We start from the raw sequence: 16,803 nt of genomic DNA, 5'->3' as shown, positions 1-16,803 counted from the left end.
CACTTTCAAGGATCACCCGAAGCACAAACACACTGTATGTTGGTTTTAACATTTTCATCAGAATTTGAAGAAACATTTCTACTTAAAATATTAAATGCATTTCATTCAAGGCAGGGTTTTTCTTGCGTTAAGAATTAAGGTGACCATCTCTTGTCAAATTTAGGGTCATTTGCTCCTATACCCCTTTATCACAGATTCTGTTGCAGGTTCCATTCTCAAACTGTTCAACATTTTACTGTACAAATCTCTTGTAATTAAACACTTTAGTAAAACATGTGTTCACAAACAATTTTTTTACCAAAATGAAAAACCAAATGGTTTCAGTCTAAGAAGGACAAGAGTTTCAGAGGGATTCTCTTACAAGTGCAGTGCAAAATATGCAAGGTGTGTTTTTTTATTGTATTTGGATTGTTCTTCTACAGGTTTTTAACAATACATCAATGCACAAACACTGCAAGCTAAAATTTGGGATTATATTCATCTGTTGTATACAGAATGTTTCAGTTTTAAAAAAATTGAGCATGTGGTAGTTTATTGTTGGTTGTAAAGTCATTGCTGCCAGTGATTTGATTTTAACCTTTTATGAATGTACAGGGTATAAAATCTAAATGCAAACTAGGTGTAATTGAACGTACAGTGTATTCACCCATGTTGAAAGGAATGCGTTGCAATATCAACGTTGATTCAATTTGCAAAATCTAAACATAATCCAATGTTGACTGGATAATGGACGTCATGGAACCCAATGTTGATTCACCGGTTAATCAACATTGAAATGCCGGCTAGACCTGCTTAGAGCGAAACACGAACCAGCGATCGCTGTGGTTTGGGAGTCTGGCACTTTAACAAGCAAGCGATCAATAATGATTCTCAACTTTTAAACACTATCTTACTTACTAGGGACGTTTTCTCATTTCCAGTTATTTACTAACGCAGTAGTAAAAGGTATCTGTCTAATAAGTCGAAAACATAAAATGGGGAAGGTTGGATAATTGCTGAACATGAAATCTTAGCAATAAGCCTACATTTAACTATGATGAAGAGGTGCAATTTTTAATTAATGTTTAATGTTAGTAGAGATTAAATATCCAAAAAGTTATGGGTTATTGTACGTAAATATATCCTATTACTTTATTTGGCTAAAATGATCTGTGCTCAATAAGTCTGGTCTACGCGATTTAAAATGGCGTATTTGATGGTGTTTGGCTGTAAACGCTTTTATAAAACGCTGACAGGGTTAAAGGGCCGCTCATATATCGCACCTAAAAACATGTGGAAAACACTAGGCACGTTGCTTTCTCCTTTCCAAAGCGCTTGGGCACTAGCACTCCTGAGGAGTCTGTCGTTGCTACCCAACAATGACCTGCTCTCTCCATAAAGACACGGAAATTTCAGCAAAGGATAAATGGTTTTACAGCACTAAAAATCGATTGCAGTAGCTACTACTGCTACTAAATTTATTTAAAAATGGCTATCCATATACAGCTATGATCAGCTGTTCCTTGGTACTTGTCACATGACCTGCGGTGCGCCGGCGGCATTCTGAAAAGTTGAGATGTGGTGCGGACGCGCCTGGAAAAAAATGATCGCGCATACCGCGATATGTGAACGGTCCCTACAGAAGTTTTTTTTTTTTTTTAATTCCCGCCATTATGAATCCATACAGTGATCCGTTGCGCTCTCGCACTCTGTTTGAACGGTCTCTAACGCAGCACTGGGCTCAAATAATACATACCAAACTGTATTTTTATCGTTCTCAATATAAATTCAGCTCAGTACCGCATAGGAGAATATTTGTTTTAATATTTATATGGAAAATACAGTGGAACCGCCAGTATTTTGAGGCTTCAGAATGCCGCAAAATGAACACTTGCATACATACAACTAGAAAATACGACTCTTTAAACCATACTTACTCTTCTAAGATAACATACATAGTTTTACACATTAAGCCAATACATAAAAATATTTTACTTACCAAAGTTGCATTCCGAGAAGATTTCCAAACTTTGTGAAGGAGCTCACCAAGATGGCTGACGACCGTATTCTGTCTGCAAAACCCCTCATAAGGTCTCGCGATAAGTGATGTTGAGAATGTGAAATTGTTATTGAATTGATTCAACACATTTTTTTAAGTTGATAGGACAAATACTCTGGTTCAGTCAACTTACAAATTAGTTGAGACAGTGAAAACTTATTTTTTTTAGTTGAATTAACAAATTCAGTAACTGCCAGTTGTGTCAACGTAAAAAAAAAAAAAAAAAATTTAAACAATTAAACTGCTAAATCATTGTTTACAGTGTATTAATCATTTTCAATCAAGTATAGTCATGTTTTGTAAATGATTAGTTCATTATGAACTAATAATTTATAAATAACTTATAACAGAACGTTATTATAAAGTGTTACCGAAAATTGATTAAAATTTTTATTTTAATTTTGATGTTTTTCTGTTTGGCAGGAGGTTTGGCAGTAGGAAGTAAATGTGTTGTGTTGAGCACTGTGTGCTTTGGCTTCATATGCATTTTGCTGGTGGTTGCCATTGTAGTATTGAGCTTGCATATCAAGCTCAATGCAGAGAGAGAAGAACAAGCTACACACATGTTACAATGCAGTTTAAGAGATCAAACAGAGAAAGACCAGTTACGAATCAGTTTCAACTCTTTGAGTCAGAAGAACCTGGAGCTGGAGACCAGAGTCAATGATCTCAATGCTGAGAAGGGTCAGTTGGAGACCAGAGTCAAAGATCTTTCTACTAAGAAAGGCCTGTTGGAGACCAGAATCAATGATCTCACAGCTGAAAAAAGCCAGTTACAGACCAACTTCAACTCTTCGAATCAGAAGAACCAAGAGTTAGAGACCAGAGTCAATGATCTTACTACTAAGAAAGGCCAGTTGGAGACCAGAGTCAATGATCTCACTTCTGAGAAAAGCCAGTTACAGACCAACTTCAGCTCTCTAAGCCAGAAGAAACTGCAGTTAGAGACCAGAGTCAATGATCTCACTGCTGAGAAAGGCCAGTTACAGACCAGCTTCAACTCTTCGAGTCAGAAGAAACTGGAGTTAGAGACCAGAGTCAATGATCTTACTACTAAGAAAGGCCAGTTGGAGACCAGAGTCAAAGATCTCACTGCTGAGAAAAGCCAGTTACAGAGCAACCTCAACTCTCTAAGTCAGAAAAAAATGGAGCTGGAGACTAGAGTCAGAGATCTCACTGCTGATACAAGCCAGTTACAAACCAACTTCAACTCTTCGAATCAGAAGAAACTGGAGCTGGAGACCAGAGTCAATGATCTTACTACTAAGAAAGGCCAGTTGGAGACCAGAGTCAAAGATCTCACTGCTGAGAAAAGCCAATTACAGAGCAAACTCAACTCTTTAAGTCAGAAGAAACTGGAGCTGGAGACCAGAGTCAATAATCTCACTGCTGAGAAAAGCCATTTAGAGAGCAACTTCAGCTCTCTGAGTGAGAAGAACCTGGAGTTAAAGAGCCGAGTCCGGTCTATGAGTGAAGACGAGTCAAAGAAATGTCAGTACAAATCTGTTTTTGTTGTAGGTTATATATATATATATATATATATATATATATATATATATATATATATATATATATATATATACAGTACAGACCAAAAGTTTGGACACGCCTTCTCATTCAAAGAGTTTTCTTTATTTTCATGACTATGAAAATTGTAGAGTCACACTGAAGGCATCAAAACTATGAATTGACACATGTGGAATTATATACATAACAAAAAAGTGTGAAACAACTGAAAATATGTCATTGTCACGGCTTACGCTGCTGGAAGGAACACGGAGCCGAGGGATAAACGAAACAAGGATTTATTAAATCAAACATAGGCAAGGTAAGTAGCAAATAATAGGTGGCAAGTGACAAGTGGCAAGTAACTGGTAACAAGTGGACAAGTAGACAAGTTGACAAGTAGCAAGTAGACGAGTCGACCCGACCAAACAGAACTGAAAGGACAAGGCTTTTATACAAAGGATAATAGGGAAAACACAGGTGGATGGAATGACTAAATTAACAGGGACCTGGAACACATGCGGAAATGACTAGACACACCTGGGAACTAATCAAACCACATAGAGACAGAAACTGGGTCACAGGGGCAAAAAACACACAAAATGAGTCCAGGTGTGTGACAGTACTCCCCCCTCCCGGTAGGTGCATCTTCGCACCGTAGAAACAACAAAGGGAGGCCAGCAGACAGGGACCACAGAGGAAGGAGCCAGGGAGGAGATGACGGAGGGAGGAGCCAGGGAGGAGACAGGAAGGATCTGAAGCAGGAGGCACCCAGCAGGACCCAGGCCACAGCCATAACGGCCCAAGGTGGGGCCGACGGAGGAAGGAGCCATGGAGGAGGAATGGTCACCGACTCCAGGGACTCGACCCACGGCAACGGAGCAAGTGGAGGAGGAGCCCGAGGCGGAGACGGAGAGCCGAAGAGCCAGGGTGACGGGGAGGAGCCGGAGGTCCTAGGCGGAACTGATGGCTCTGGTGACTGACGCGGCGATGTGGATCCGGAAGGCCACAGTGAGGCCAGAGTGACCGAGGACTGAGGTGTAGCCGAGGGGATGAAGGAGCCTGACGGAGCCGGAGGGACGGCGGGATGAGGCGAAGCCGGAGGAGTGGAGTCCCGAGGCATAGGATGGACGACGCCAGACCAAGGCGGAGCCGGAGGGACGAGGGAGCCAGACAGAGCCTGCGGACTGCCGGGCCACGGCGGAGAGGAAGGAGCTAGGAGCCATGGTGGAGCCGACGGGTCAACGGGCCGAGGCGGAGTCCAGGCCTCAGAGGCTGGAGGCGGAGGTGAGGGAGACGCCGACCAAGGCGTCGCTGGAGGATGGCGGTCCCGCTGAGCTCGCCCCACAATGATGGTAGGCTGAGGGCGAGCAGAGGGGCAGCCAGACGACAGCGGAGGAGGAGGCAGGAGTGGGTGGGAGGGTGGGAATTTTGGAGGAGCAGGCATTGGAGTAAGCTCTGGGGCTGGTGCCCTTCCTGGGCTTAACGGAGGATCAGGAGCCCGTCCTGGGCTTAACGGAGGATCAGGAGCCCGTCCTGGGCTTAACGGGGGTTCAGGAGCCCGTCCTGGGCTTAACGGGGGTTCAGGAGCCCGTCCTCGGCTTAACGGGGGATCAGGAGCCCGTCCTGGGCTTAAAGGAGGATCAGGAGCCCGTCCTGGACTTAACGGGGAATCAGGAGCCCTTCCTGGGCTTAACAGAGGATCAGCAGCCCGTCCTGGGCTTACAGGAGGATCAGGAGCCCGTCCTGGGCTTAACGGAAGATCAGGAGCCCTTCCTGGGCTTAACAGAGGATCAGGAGCCCGTCCTGGGCTTAACTGAGAAACTGGCATAGGTGAATTGGAAACCCCCTCATTTTGACCCATTTGGCGCTCCACATTTTGCTCCCTCGTGGTGGGCAGTGTCGCCGGCTATCGCACCTGGTCTGACGGGTTGCTCTCTGGCTCTCCGTCATCGGTGGGCTCGGGCTTATGCCTCGTACCGTGGGGAGATTGTAGGCTGGGCTCTGGGTCCAGAGTGGACCTGGCGAGATCCTCTATTGGGCCGACCGTGAGAGGTGACCCATTTCTCACCAGATTCCACTCTATGAATGCGGCGAAATCCTCCCGAGGACCATCTTCGGGCGACAGCGCGTGGTCCGGGTAGCTGGTGGCATTAGCTAGCACGAGAAACCGTCTAGTATGGTCCTCGAGAGAAAGTCCCTCCTGCTCCAGCAGGAGGAGGAGGTATTCAGGGCGATAGAGGGGATCCATGACACACTACCGAAAGAAAAAGACTGTGAAAAAACGGAAAACAAAACGGAGGGAAAACACGCAGTTTTTTAACTTTTTAGGTCGGGTCTTCTGTCATGGCTTACGCTGCTGGAAGGAACACGGAGCCAAGGGATAAACGAAACAAGGATTTATTAAATCAAACATAGGCAAGGTAAGTAGCAAATAATAGGTGGCAAGTGACAAGTGGCAAGTTACAGGTAACAAGTGGACAAGTAGACAAGTTGACAAGTAATCAAGTAGACGAGTTGACAAGTTGACAAGTAACAAGTAGACGAGTCGACCCGACCAAACAGAACTGAAAGGACAAGGCTTTTATACAAAGGATAATAGGGAAAACACAGGTGGATGGAATGACTAAATTAACAGGGACCTGGAACACATGCGGAAATTACTAGACACACCTGGGAACTAATCAAACCACATACAGACAGAAACTGGGTCACAGGGGCAAAAAACACACAAAATGAGTCCAGGTGTGTGACAGTCATATTCTAGGTTCTTCAAAGTAGCCACCTTTTGCTTTGATTACTGCTTTGCACACTCTTGGCATTCTCTTGATGAGCTTCAAGAGGTAGTCTGGTAGTCTTTTATTTTACATAATATTTTATATATTTATTTACAAGCCGAATTCCGGAAAAGTTGGGACGTTTTTTAAATTTTAATAAAATGAAAACTAAAAGATTTTCAAATCACATGAGCCAATATTTTATTCACAATAGAACATAGATAACATAGCAAATGTTTAAACTGAGAAAGTTTACAATTTTATGCACAAAATGAGCTCATTTCAATTTTGATTTCTGCTACAGGTCTCAAAATAGTTGGGACGGGGCATGTTTACCATGGTGTAGCATCTCCTATTCTTTTCAAAAGAGTTTGAAGACGTCTGGGCATTGAGGCTATGAGTTGCTGGAGTTTTGCTGTTGGAATTTGGTCCCATTCTTGCCTTATATAGATTTCCAGCTGCTGAAGAGTTCGTGGTCGTCTTTGACGTATTTTTCGTTTAATGATGCGCCAAATGTTCTCTATAGGTGAAAGATCTGGACTGCAGGCAGGCCAGGTTAGCACCCGGACTCTTCTACGACGAAGCCATGCTGTTGTTATAGCTACAGTATGTGGTTTTGCATTGTCCTGCTGAAATAAACAAGGCCTTCCCTGAAATAGACGTTGTTTGGAGGGAAGCATATGTTGCTCTAAAACCTTTATATACCTTTCAGCATTCACAGAGCCTTCCAAAACATGCAAGCTGCCCATACCGTATGCACTTATGCACCCCCCTACCATCAGAGATGCTGGCTTTTGAACTGAACGCTGATAACATGCTGGAAGGTCTCCCTCCTCTTTAGCCCGGAGGACACGGCGTCCGTGATTTTCAACAAGAATGTCAAATTTGGACTCGTCTGACCATAAAACACTATTCCACTTTGAAATAGACAATTTTAAATGAGCCTTGGCCCACAGGACACGACGGCGCTTCTGGACCATGTTCACATATGGCTTCCTTTTTGCATGATAGAGCTTTAGTTGGCATCTGCTGATGGCACGGCAGATTGTGTTTACCGACAGTGGTTTCTGAAAGTATTCCTGGGCCCATTTAGTAATGTCATTGACACAATCATGCCGATGAGTGATGCAGTCTGAGAGCCCAAAGACCACGGGCATCCAATAAAGGTCTCCGGCCTTGTCCCTTACGCACAGAGATTTCTCCAGTTTCTCTGAATCTTTTGATGATGTTATGCACTGTAGATGATGAGATTTGCAAAGCCTTTGCAATTTGACGTTGAGGAACATTGTTTTTAAAGTTTTCCACAATTTTTTTACGCAGTCTTTCACAGATTGGAGAGCCTCTGCCCATCTTTACTTCTGAGAGACTCTGCTTCTCTAAGACAAAGCTTTTATAGCTAATCATGTTACAGACCTGATATCAATTAACTTAATTAATCACTAGATGTTCTCCCAGCTGAATCTTTTCAAAACTGCTTGCTTTTTTAGCCATTTGATGCCCCCGTGCCAACTTTTTTGAGACCTGTAGCAGGCATTAAATTTTAAATGAGCAAATTAAGTGGATAAAAGTGTAAAATTTCTCAGTTTAAACATTTGCTACTTTATCTATGTTCTATTGTGAATAAAATATTGGCTCATGTGATTTGAAATTCCTTTAGTTTTCATTTTATTAAAATTTAAAAAACGTCCCAACTTTTCCGGAATTCGGGTTGTATTTATTTATTTATTTTTCACCCGATTCCCAAAAAATTGGGACACTGTACAAATTGTGAATAAAAACAAATGTATCATTTTAAGGCGACAAATAAGTTGATTTTAAAATGTCATGCAATCAACACATCTCAAAAAAGTTGGGACAAGGCCATGACAAGGCCATGTTTACCACTGTGTGGCATCCCCTCTTCTTTTTTTAACAGTCTGCAAACGTCTGGGGACTGAGGAGACAAGTTGCTTAATTTTAGGAATAGGAATGTTGTCCTATTCTTGTCTAATACAGGGTTCTAGTTGCTCAACTGTCTTAGGTCTTCTTTGTCACATCTTCCTCTTTATGATGCGTCAAATGTTTTCTATGGGTGAAAGATCTGGACTGCAGGCTGGCCATTTCACTACCCGAATCCTTCTTCTACGCAGTCATGATGTTGTAATTGATGCAGTATGTGGTCTGGCATTGTCATGTTGGAAAATGCAAGGTCTTCCCTGAAAGATACTACGTCTGGATGGGAGCATAAGTTGTTCTAGAACTTGGATATAACTTTCAGCATTGATGGTGGCTTTCCAGATGTGTAAGCTGCCCATGCCACACGCACTCATGCAACCCCATACCATCAGAGATGCAGGCTTCTGAACTGAGCGCTGATAACAACTTGGGTTGTCCTTGTCCTCTAGTCCAGATGACATGGTGTCCCAGTTTTCCAAAAAGAACTTCAAATTTTGATTCGTCCACAGAACAGTTTTCCACTTTGCCACAGTCCATTTTAAATTAACCTTGTCCCAGAGAAAATGCCTGTGCTACTGGATCATTTTTAGATATGGCTTCTTTTTTGACCTATAGAGTTTCAACCTGCAACGGCGAATGGCACAGTGGATTGTGTTAACCGACAATGTTTTCTGGAAGTATTCCTGAGTGCATAAAGTGATTTCCATTACAGTAGCATTTCTATAAGTGATACAGTGCCGTCTAAGGGCCCGAAGTTCACGGGCATCCAGTATGGTTTTCCGGCCTTGACCCTTACACACAGAGATTGTTCCAGATTCTCTGAATCTTTGGATGATGTTATGCACTCTAGATGATGATAATTTCAAACTCTTGCAATTTTTCTAAGAAACTCCTTTCTGATATTGCTCCACTATTTTTTCCCGCAGCATTGGAGGAATTGGTGATCCTCTGCCCATCTTGACTTCTGAGAGACACTGCCACTCTGAGAGGCTCTTTTTATACCCAATCATGTTACCAATTGACCTAATAAGTTGCAAATTGGTCCTTCAGCGGTTCCTTATATGTACATTTCACTTTTCAGGCCCATTGCTACTTGTCCCAACTTTTTTGGAATGTGTAGCTCTCATGAAATCCAAAATGAGCCAATATTTGGCATGACATTTCAAAATGTCTCACTTTCAACATTTGATGTTATCTATATTCTATTGTGAATAAAATATAAGTTTATGAGATTTGTAAATTATTCCAGTTCTTTTTTTACTCACAATTTGGAATCGGGTTTGTACATACTGTACATATATGAAGAGTTTGGTTCCAAAGTGCAATAAATCAATTTCGATCCATTTGAGTAAATATGTGATGCGATCTAGGAAAACCCAATACATGGTGAAATTTGACCTTTTTTAGTTTTGATACCATATGAATGCTGAGTTGTTTTAATTGCTTGAACGTAAAGTTATGGCTATCTGAAGTTGGCTGATTGCTATGATTTTCCGGAATGGAATTTTAAGAAAAATAGCTTTAAAGTGAAATGGGTTTCACTTTTACTTCTACTTAACAATCGCTGTCTGTCAGGAGCACTATACTGCATCATTACACAAACAGACTAACATTAACCTAATAGGAATAGTGTGTCTTGTAGTTAAAAAAGCAAGTGCAGCGCACCTGTGCATATAACAGACTGACAATTCAGACACTGATCAAAAGCTGCTGTTAACGAGCAGAATCACTGAAGAAAAGAGAAACAAGACTGTTTCGTTTGACGTCACCATTGTGGTTTAGTTTGCTTTAGTTGGGCTCCTGACCCTTGAATTTTGTTTTTTAAATTTTGTTTCATTGCTATATTTGTATCTTTATGATACATCTGTTACAGCAATATTAATTTTGATGGTCAAGTGATTATGGTTGTTTCTGTTAAGCATTATCTACTAGACTGATTAAAGTGCTGCTATAGTAATCAAATAATAATTTGGTGTAAAAATATGTGAGTGAATTACTTTCAGTCCCGCCCCACACCTACTCTGATTGGTTCAATCGTCTTTCATAGACATACATGAAAGGAAATGTGTGTGTAGTTGGTGTAGGATGGAGAATGCTGTTTAAAAAGCTTAAAACGCTGTATAGTTTTATAAAGCCTTCATAATGCACAAAAGAAGAAAAAAAAAAACATTAGCCTGTATATCGCCATGTCCCTGAAATGATTGTTTTGTGAAATTAAGCTATTCTTTAGGCTATCATAAGAATATAGTAAATTAATTGGGTTGATTATCCACAGTAAGACGATCAGGTCTTCAGATAGAAGAATGAATTATGAATTGAATAATTTTAGAAAATTTTATTATTTAATATCATCAGAGTATGAGAAAGGAAAATGAAAGGGGTGTATCATTACTGTTTTATTTATAAACAGTAAATTTTCTGCAATATTCTAATGTGTCTGCCAATTCAATTTTTATGCAACTTTTAATTTTCTTTAGTACATTGAAAAACATAGACTTTTTTTCCCTTTTATCTCAGGAAAACATGCTGCTCCTCATTATTTGAAAGTGAAGAAATAGATAAACTTTTATTTCTATCAGCCAGTGATGATTCAGGAAGGACATACCTGTAAACCGTTGCTATAGTAACAAAAACAATTTCATAATAATTGTGCTCTTATTTTAGTGCAGTCTCACAGCCACTGTCAAATATTGAGATAAACTTTATAAAGTATCATCTATTTATATTAAATTGGTATCTTCTCCGATATATATTTTGTGACCATTGAGCCGATTCTTTTCAATCAGCTGGAATGATTCGGGACATTCTACGTTTAATGTGGCTTAATGCATTAAAACAGTGTTTTTAAAAGACCAAGCTCAGTAAACAAATTAATAATAAAGCATTCTGTATATTCTATTCACTGACAGGCAGATGAGTCCAGAATAAGAATACACTATGTTTAATTACGTGTTAAGCATTTTCCTCCCATAGAAAGCCATTAGACTAAAAGGAAAATGCGTAACGTGGCGTAATGCATTAAAACGTGTTTTAAAAAGACCAATCTAAGTAAACCTTTTTTATAACACATTTTATTTACAGACAAGCAGGTTATGGGTGGAAATTAAACGCTTTGTGTTCGTATTCTGTGCTCATATCTGCTTGTCTGTGAATAGAATGCTTTATTAATAATTTGTTTACTGAGTTTGGTCTTTTTAAAACACTGTTTTAATGCATAAAGCCACCTACTTTCACGTTAAGCGTGCTTTAAGAATGTCCCAATTATTCATTTGTGAATTAATTTGGTCAAGAAGAATAAACTTGCAGCAGCTAACATCTCTTGATTCAATAAATCAGACATAGTGAGTCAAGTTAACAATAAAGACTGCATTATAGTAAAGGCTTTGTAAAACTGTACAGCGTTTTTAGCTTTTTAAACAGCATTCTCCGTCCTACACCAACTACGCACACATTTCCTATCATGTATGTCTTTAAAAGACGATCAAACCAATCAGAGTAGGTGTGGGGCGGGGCTGCACGTGCAACCCCGCCCCAGGTGCAGCCCCACCTCGATCTGCAGGCTGCAGCCAGGTGTACTTGGCAGAGTCCGCAACAGTGTTGCCAGATCTCGCGAGACAAATAAGCAACCAGGCCTGTGAAAACAGCCAAAAAGAGCCAATTAGAAGCAGGATGTGGGTGGGAAAAAAACTCTGCTGAGTATATGGGGAAAGGGGAGGGACAGAGAGAACAGGCTAACTCCTACGTTTAAATAACATAGAAAATATCTGCTTGATAACTTAATATGGAGCTGGGAACAAGCCCAAATAAGCAACTACGCTTTAGAAACAAGCCCAAAAAAACACGACCCGTGACTACCAATATTTGTAAGCGACTTTACAGAAAAACAAGCCCAAAGTCGCGTATAATAAGCGGACTATGAAATAAATTTATAGTACTAGCATCGTAGGAATGCTAGCTTTTAAAGTCGAACTGTTTGAAGCAGTGGGAGTGGAGTTAATTTTCATGGTAGAATTTACGGTAAAATACTGCAAAAAAAATAAGAGTAGTAAATTAATGGTTGAAAGCTGTAAATTAACAGTACTTTACTGGCACCCCTGCTTCCAGTAAATTACTGTTATTTAACGGCACAATTTTTTACAGTGTAAGAGAAAGCACCTCCACAGCTGTTTTGCTTGCACAATAAATCACTATTTTCTGCACTAAACAAGTGCCAAGATATTTTTAGAGATGATAGACAAGATGTTATAGAATAATCATTGAATGGAACCCAAATTTTTTTACAATAAATAAATAAAATTACATACAACCAATTTTTTGAATTTACTGAAAACGTCCAATCGCAACATCCGACGGGTTTTCCCAGATCGCAAAGCAAAGTTGTTGTTTTTTTTTTTTACCATGAAAGTTGCAAGTTGAAAATCACTGTTTTCTGTTTCAAACTTTCACATCACATCTTTAGCTTATAATAACATTCAAAATTCAAATCCAGATTTTGATTTTCAAAGATTTATCATTTTTTTATTCAATAAATCCATGACACATTTTTGTTATTGTTGTTTGTTTATTTGTTTTTTACATTGAATCAATATAAAACATATTTTTCATATCAAAACTGTTGAAAATATACAACATAGTAAGTTGATTCCAATATAACAGGCTCTCAACTTAGTCAATAATCTTATATAGCGGGACTGGACTAAATATACATTCAATCAGTAATCGCTCCCAAAATGAATTCAACGAATCATCTTGTTAATGCTATGAAATAATTACAACAATAAAAGACAATACATATACAATACAATACAAACTTACATTTAACTACCTACCAAAAGTGCATTCATTTTTGCCATGTTTCATTTATTTGACTAGTGCTATACACTCTATTAACAAAACATTAACTGCATTAATAAAAACACTTACACTGACAAGCTAAGCAATATTGCATTCATAATCAAATGCGACTCATCTGCGATTATGAACTTGATGTTGCATGACTTGTCAGTGAGATACAGTAAGGATCTGTGTATTAAATGCCACTCCATCTGAAAGCATGTGATGGAGATTTATCACAGAACCAGCTTTACTGACAAGATGCATGCAGCCCTTTTTTGTTGATCACAAAGTACAAAGTAGATGAGGAAGACTAGGATACCGGATGTATTCAGAGCACCACCATTACTCTCTAGAGTGTGTGGAATGGTGTGCTGTGATTGGTTGAGTGGATATATTGGAGACTGGCATTTGTCCCGGTTTGGAAAAAAAGGCAGAAAACAAGACAGAATAACTCAGCGAATATCACATTTTGTGTAAAATTAAAAATTGACTTTTCAATTTTTTAAATGATGTTTAGGAACCATACTCTCTCTCTCTCCCCCTCTCTCTCTCTTTCTCTCTCTCTCTCTCTATATATATATATATATATATATTTACTGCAGTTTTGAAACATGTTTCTGTGTGGTTCAGTTTGTTTTTTCATGTCCACTGAGTCGAGCTGGTCTGACAGCAGACAGTACTGCAGGGATCGTGGAGCTGATCTGGTCATTATCAACACTGAAGAGAAGCAGGTGAGTTTGTGTGAGTGTCTGTTAATGAATGAGAACAATCCGACTTATTCCTGTTGTTCTTCACACAGAGGTTCATATCTTCATTAGTCAGTGAGAGAGTGTGGATTGGTTTGTCTGACACAGAGAACGAGGGCATCATGAAATGGGTGGATAATTCAACACTGAAACAAGGGTAAGAGCTAAACATCACTGTGTTTGATTGTCTTTTTGATTCTCATAATAATAAAAAAATAGGCCATCACAACCTGCAGAAAACACACAGCAAAATCCCCAGTGTTAATTTAACACTCCGAGTGTGGAGTCTGTGGACTCATATAAACTCTGAAGCAGTGTTAAAATTAACAGTGAAGCAGAGTTGAAGTTAATGAGATAATTAAGAAGTTAATTGAGTTATGATTGAGCATTTTTGAAGACACTTGATGTTGACAAGCAGACTCACCAAATGAGAAAATCACAATTTGTGTGTCACCATTATAGTGGTCAGTGTTTGCTTTAGTTGGGATCTTGAACCTTCAGTTATTTACTTTAGACTTTGTGGGCTGTGGTAACAGAGTTATAACATACAGACCAGAGCAAAGGCAATCATGTGTGCTATTGATTGTGGTTTGGACTATTTGCCATGGAGTGACCTGAATGCGTGAGTTCAGGTTTCTTTAATGTATACATAAATTAAGTCGAAAAAAAAGATAACAATCCAGCATTTTTTGTACAATATGACACATTTTTAAAAGTTAGTTCTACATAAAAAAAAAAAAAAAAATTCTTTAGTTTAGACACACAGACATCAAGAATCAGCGTAAGCATCACAACAACGGTGACCATCAAAAAAGCATGTTGTAGCCAATAAAAACTCATCCATGGCCCCCATCATGCATTGCGGCATTAATAAATTATGTGCTGAACTGTCTTTTTAACTTTTTATTCTAATTATATTTTATTTTTGCTATTTTTATGTGAATTTTTAGTATCTAGTTTTGATCTGTTTATCTGGATATGCTGTTTGTCACCGTTGTTGAGATTCATACGCTGATTCTTATTATCTGTGTGTGCCTAAAATAAAGACTCTTTAATTAAAAAAATAAAATAAAAAATCAGAATCACTTGTAAGAGATGGCTAAAAAATTTATAGAAAATGCAGACGCTTTCATTGTGAAATCAAAGCTGTTACAATCAATAATGGAAGTTTTATTTAGAGAAAACACTGTAAATTAGTTCAGTATCTCAGGTCAAACAACGATTACATTAAAACATAATCCCCACCACCTGATGACTTTTGCTCTTGATTTGCAAAACAAATTTTAAAAGTGAAAAGCCACAAGCCAAAATCACAACTAAAGCAAACACTGACCACTATAATGGTGACACACAATTGTGATTTTCTCGTTTGGTGATTCTGCTTGTTAACATCAGGTGTCTTCAATTATGCTCAATCATAACTCAATTAACTTCTTAATTATCTCATTAACTTAAACTCTGCTTCAGTGTTACTTTTAACACTGCTTCAGAGTTTATATGAGTCCACAGACTCCACACTCAGAGTGTTAAATTAACACTGGGGATTTTGCTGTGCAGGTGAAGACAAAACTCTTTCACAAGAAATCTTTTCTTTCACTTCTGCTTAAGCTTATCTATTACTTTAGTTTACTCTCCAATTATACTTTGAGTATTGTTGATTCATAAATTTGTGCTCCTGAAAATCTGAACATTTGATAAAATTTTCAGGTTTTGGGTCAAAAATCAGCCAAATAACCAAAATGGAAATCAGAACTGTGTTGAAATGAATTATAATAGAGGGAAGACAGGATGGACACCGCTGAACAGCTGGAATGATTTTTCATGCTTAGAGGTGAAGAAAGGGTTTTGTGAGAAACAGGGTTCATCCCAAATATAATTATATATAATACATGATTTCATTTTCTCATTGCTATAATAATCTTCTGTTTCTCATGGTGTGAATTCGGGTGATCAGGGACACCGAACCTCTGATGTGTTCATGTTTTGCTCCATCAAAAGCAACTCTATATTAATATGATCTTAGTCTAGCTGTTGTCTTGAGTCTCATTTGTTGATCTGACATGTTGAGGAGACACCAAGCTAACATAATTTTGTTATAAGTATGTTCTTCAAATATTCAGTGTTGGTTCTGGGAACATAAAAACATGTCCAGTTTTCTTGAAGCTAGATGAACATTTTAAAAAGGTATGATGTTCATGATGGTGTCCTCAAACAAAACATTTTCATTAAGACAACATCTAAACCTCTGTTAATCCTAAATTCTGTAGACGTGTGACAGAAATAAAGTAAATCTGCTTATTAATACTGTGAGTGGTGCTGGTGATGCTGTTTGTGGAGTTGTTTAATCAAATCTTGAGAGATGTCATGTCTTTTGTCTTCAGTTCATATAAGACTGTGGCTGAAGAAAGTTGTAATTTGTGTATTTATTTCTCTTCCTTTCACTGTCAAAAATAGGGGTACATTAGGAGTCCATTTCTGTCCCCCAAGGTACAATCTACACTAACATACCCCATAGGGCTTATTATTGGACCACAAGGTACATGTATGTACGTTTTTTAGGGTCAAAAAGGGACATATATGTTCCCAAACATTAAAAGGTACATATATGTACCGTTTCTTTTAAAGGTTAAGGTACGATATGTAAAGCCAGCCCTGATTGGCTGCTTGAATCTCTTTAAAAGAACATCCGGTTTCTTCTGTTTCTTTCTTTTGGCGGAGACGAAGTCATAGCACGGTTACGCATGTTTCTTACCAGATTTGGGTAGTCCAGGGGCCAAATAGTAAAAGTCCTGCCATATTTTTGCTCCACCCATGAACTCAGCAGCTGATTTCATCAGAGGAGGAACCAAGTCATTCCTTTCAAGTCACAAACAAGCCTTGAGTCAAATCCCAAGTCCGCAAAGAGTAAAAGTTAATGAGATAATTAAGTGACTAATTAAATGAAGATACATTAGTGATGAACACC

The 16,803-nt window shown here is 39.1% G+C and overlaps 1 protein-coding gene across 1 annotated transcript; it reads left to right on the top strand.

The window, feature by feature from the left end:
- The first annotated feature begins 2,601 nt into the window (after positions 1–2,601).
- Positions 2,602–15,729, top strand: LOC132141731 (CD209 antigen-like). The gene is made up of 4 exons (XM_059551394.1): positions 2,602–3,529; positions 13,723–13,823; positions 13,892–13,995; positions 15,546–15,729. The coding sequence occupies exons 1-4, from the start codon at positions 2,602–2,604 to the stop codon at positions 15,712–15,714; spliced, it is 1,302 nt and encodes a 433-aa protein (XP_059407377.1). The 3' UTR covers positions 15,715–15,729.
- The last annotated feature ends 1,074 nt before the right edge of the window (positions 15,730–16,803 follow it).

The sequence above is a fragment of the Carassius carassius genome, chromosome 6 (assembly GCF_963082965.1).
Source record: "Carassius carassius chromosome 6, fCarCar2.1, whole genome shotgun sequence".
In the NCBI taxonomy this organism is placed as follows: Eukaryota; Metazoa; Chordata; class Actinopteri; order Cypriniformes; family Cyprinidae; genus Carassius; species Carassius carassius.
This window is presented reverse-complemented; position numbering and strand designations above follow the sequence as displayed.

What these genes read in the sequence shown, in the direction of transcription:
- LOC132141731 (XM_059551394.1), top strand. Translation starts at nt 2,602, where the DNA reads ATGTTACAATGCAGTTTAAGAGATCAAACAGAGAAAGACCAGTTACGA. An exon ending in TGAAGACGAGTCAAAGAAAT is followed by an intron (nt 3,530 to 13,722) that starts GTCAGTACAAAT and finishes TGTGTGGTTCAG; the next exon opens with TTTGTTTTTTCATGTCCACT. An exon ending in AATTCAACACTGAAACAAGG is followed by an intron (nt 13,996 to 15,545) that starts GTAAGAGCTAAA and finishes TAAAATTTTCAG; the next exon opens with GTTTTGGGTCAAAAATCAGC.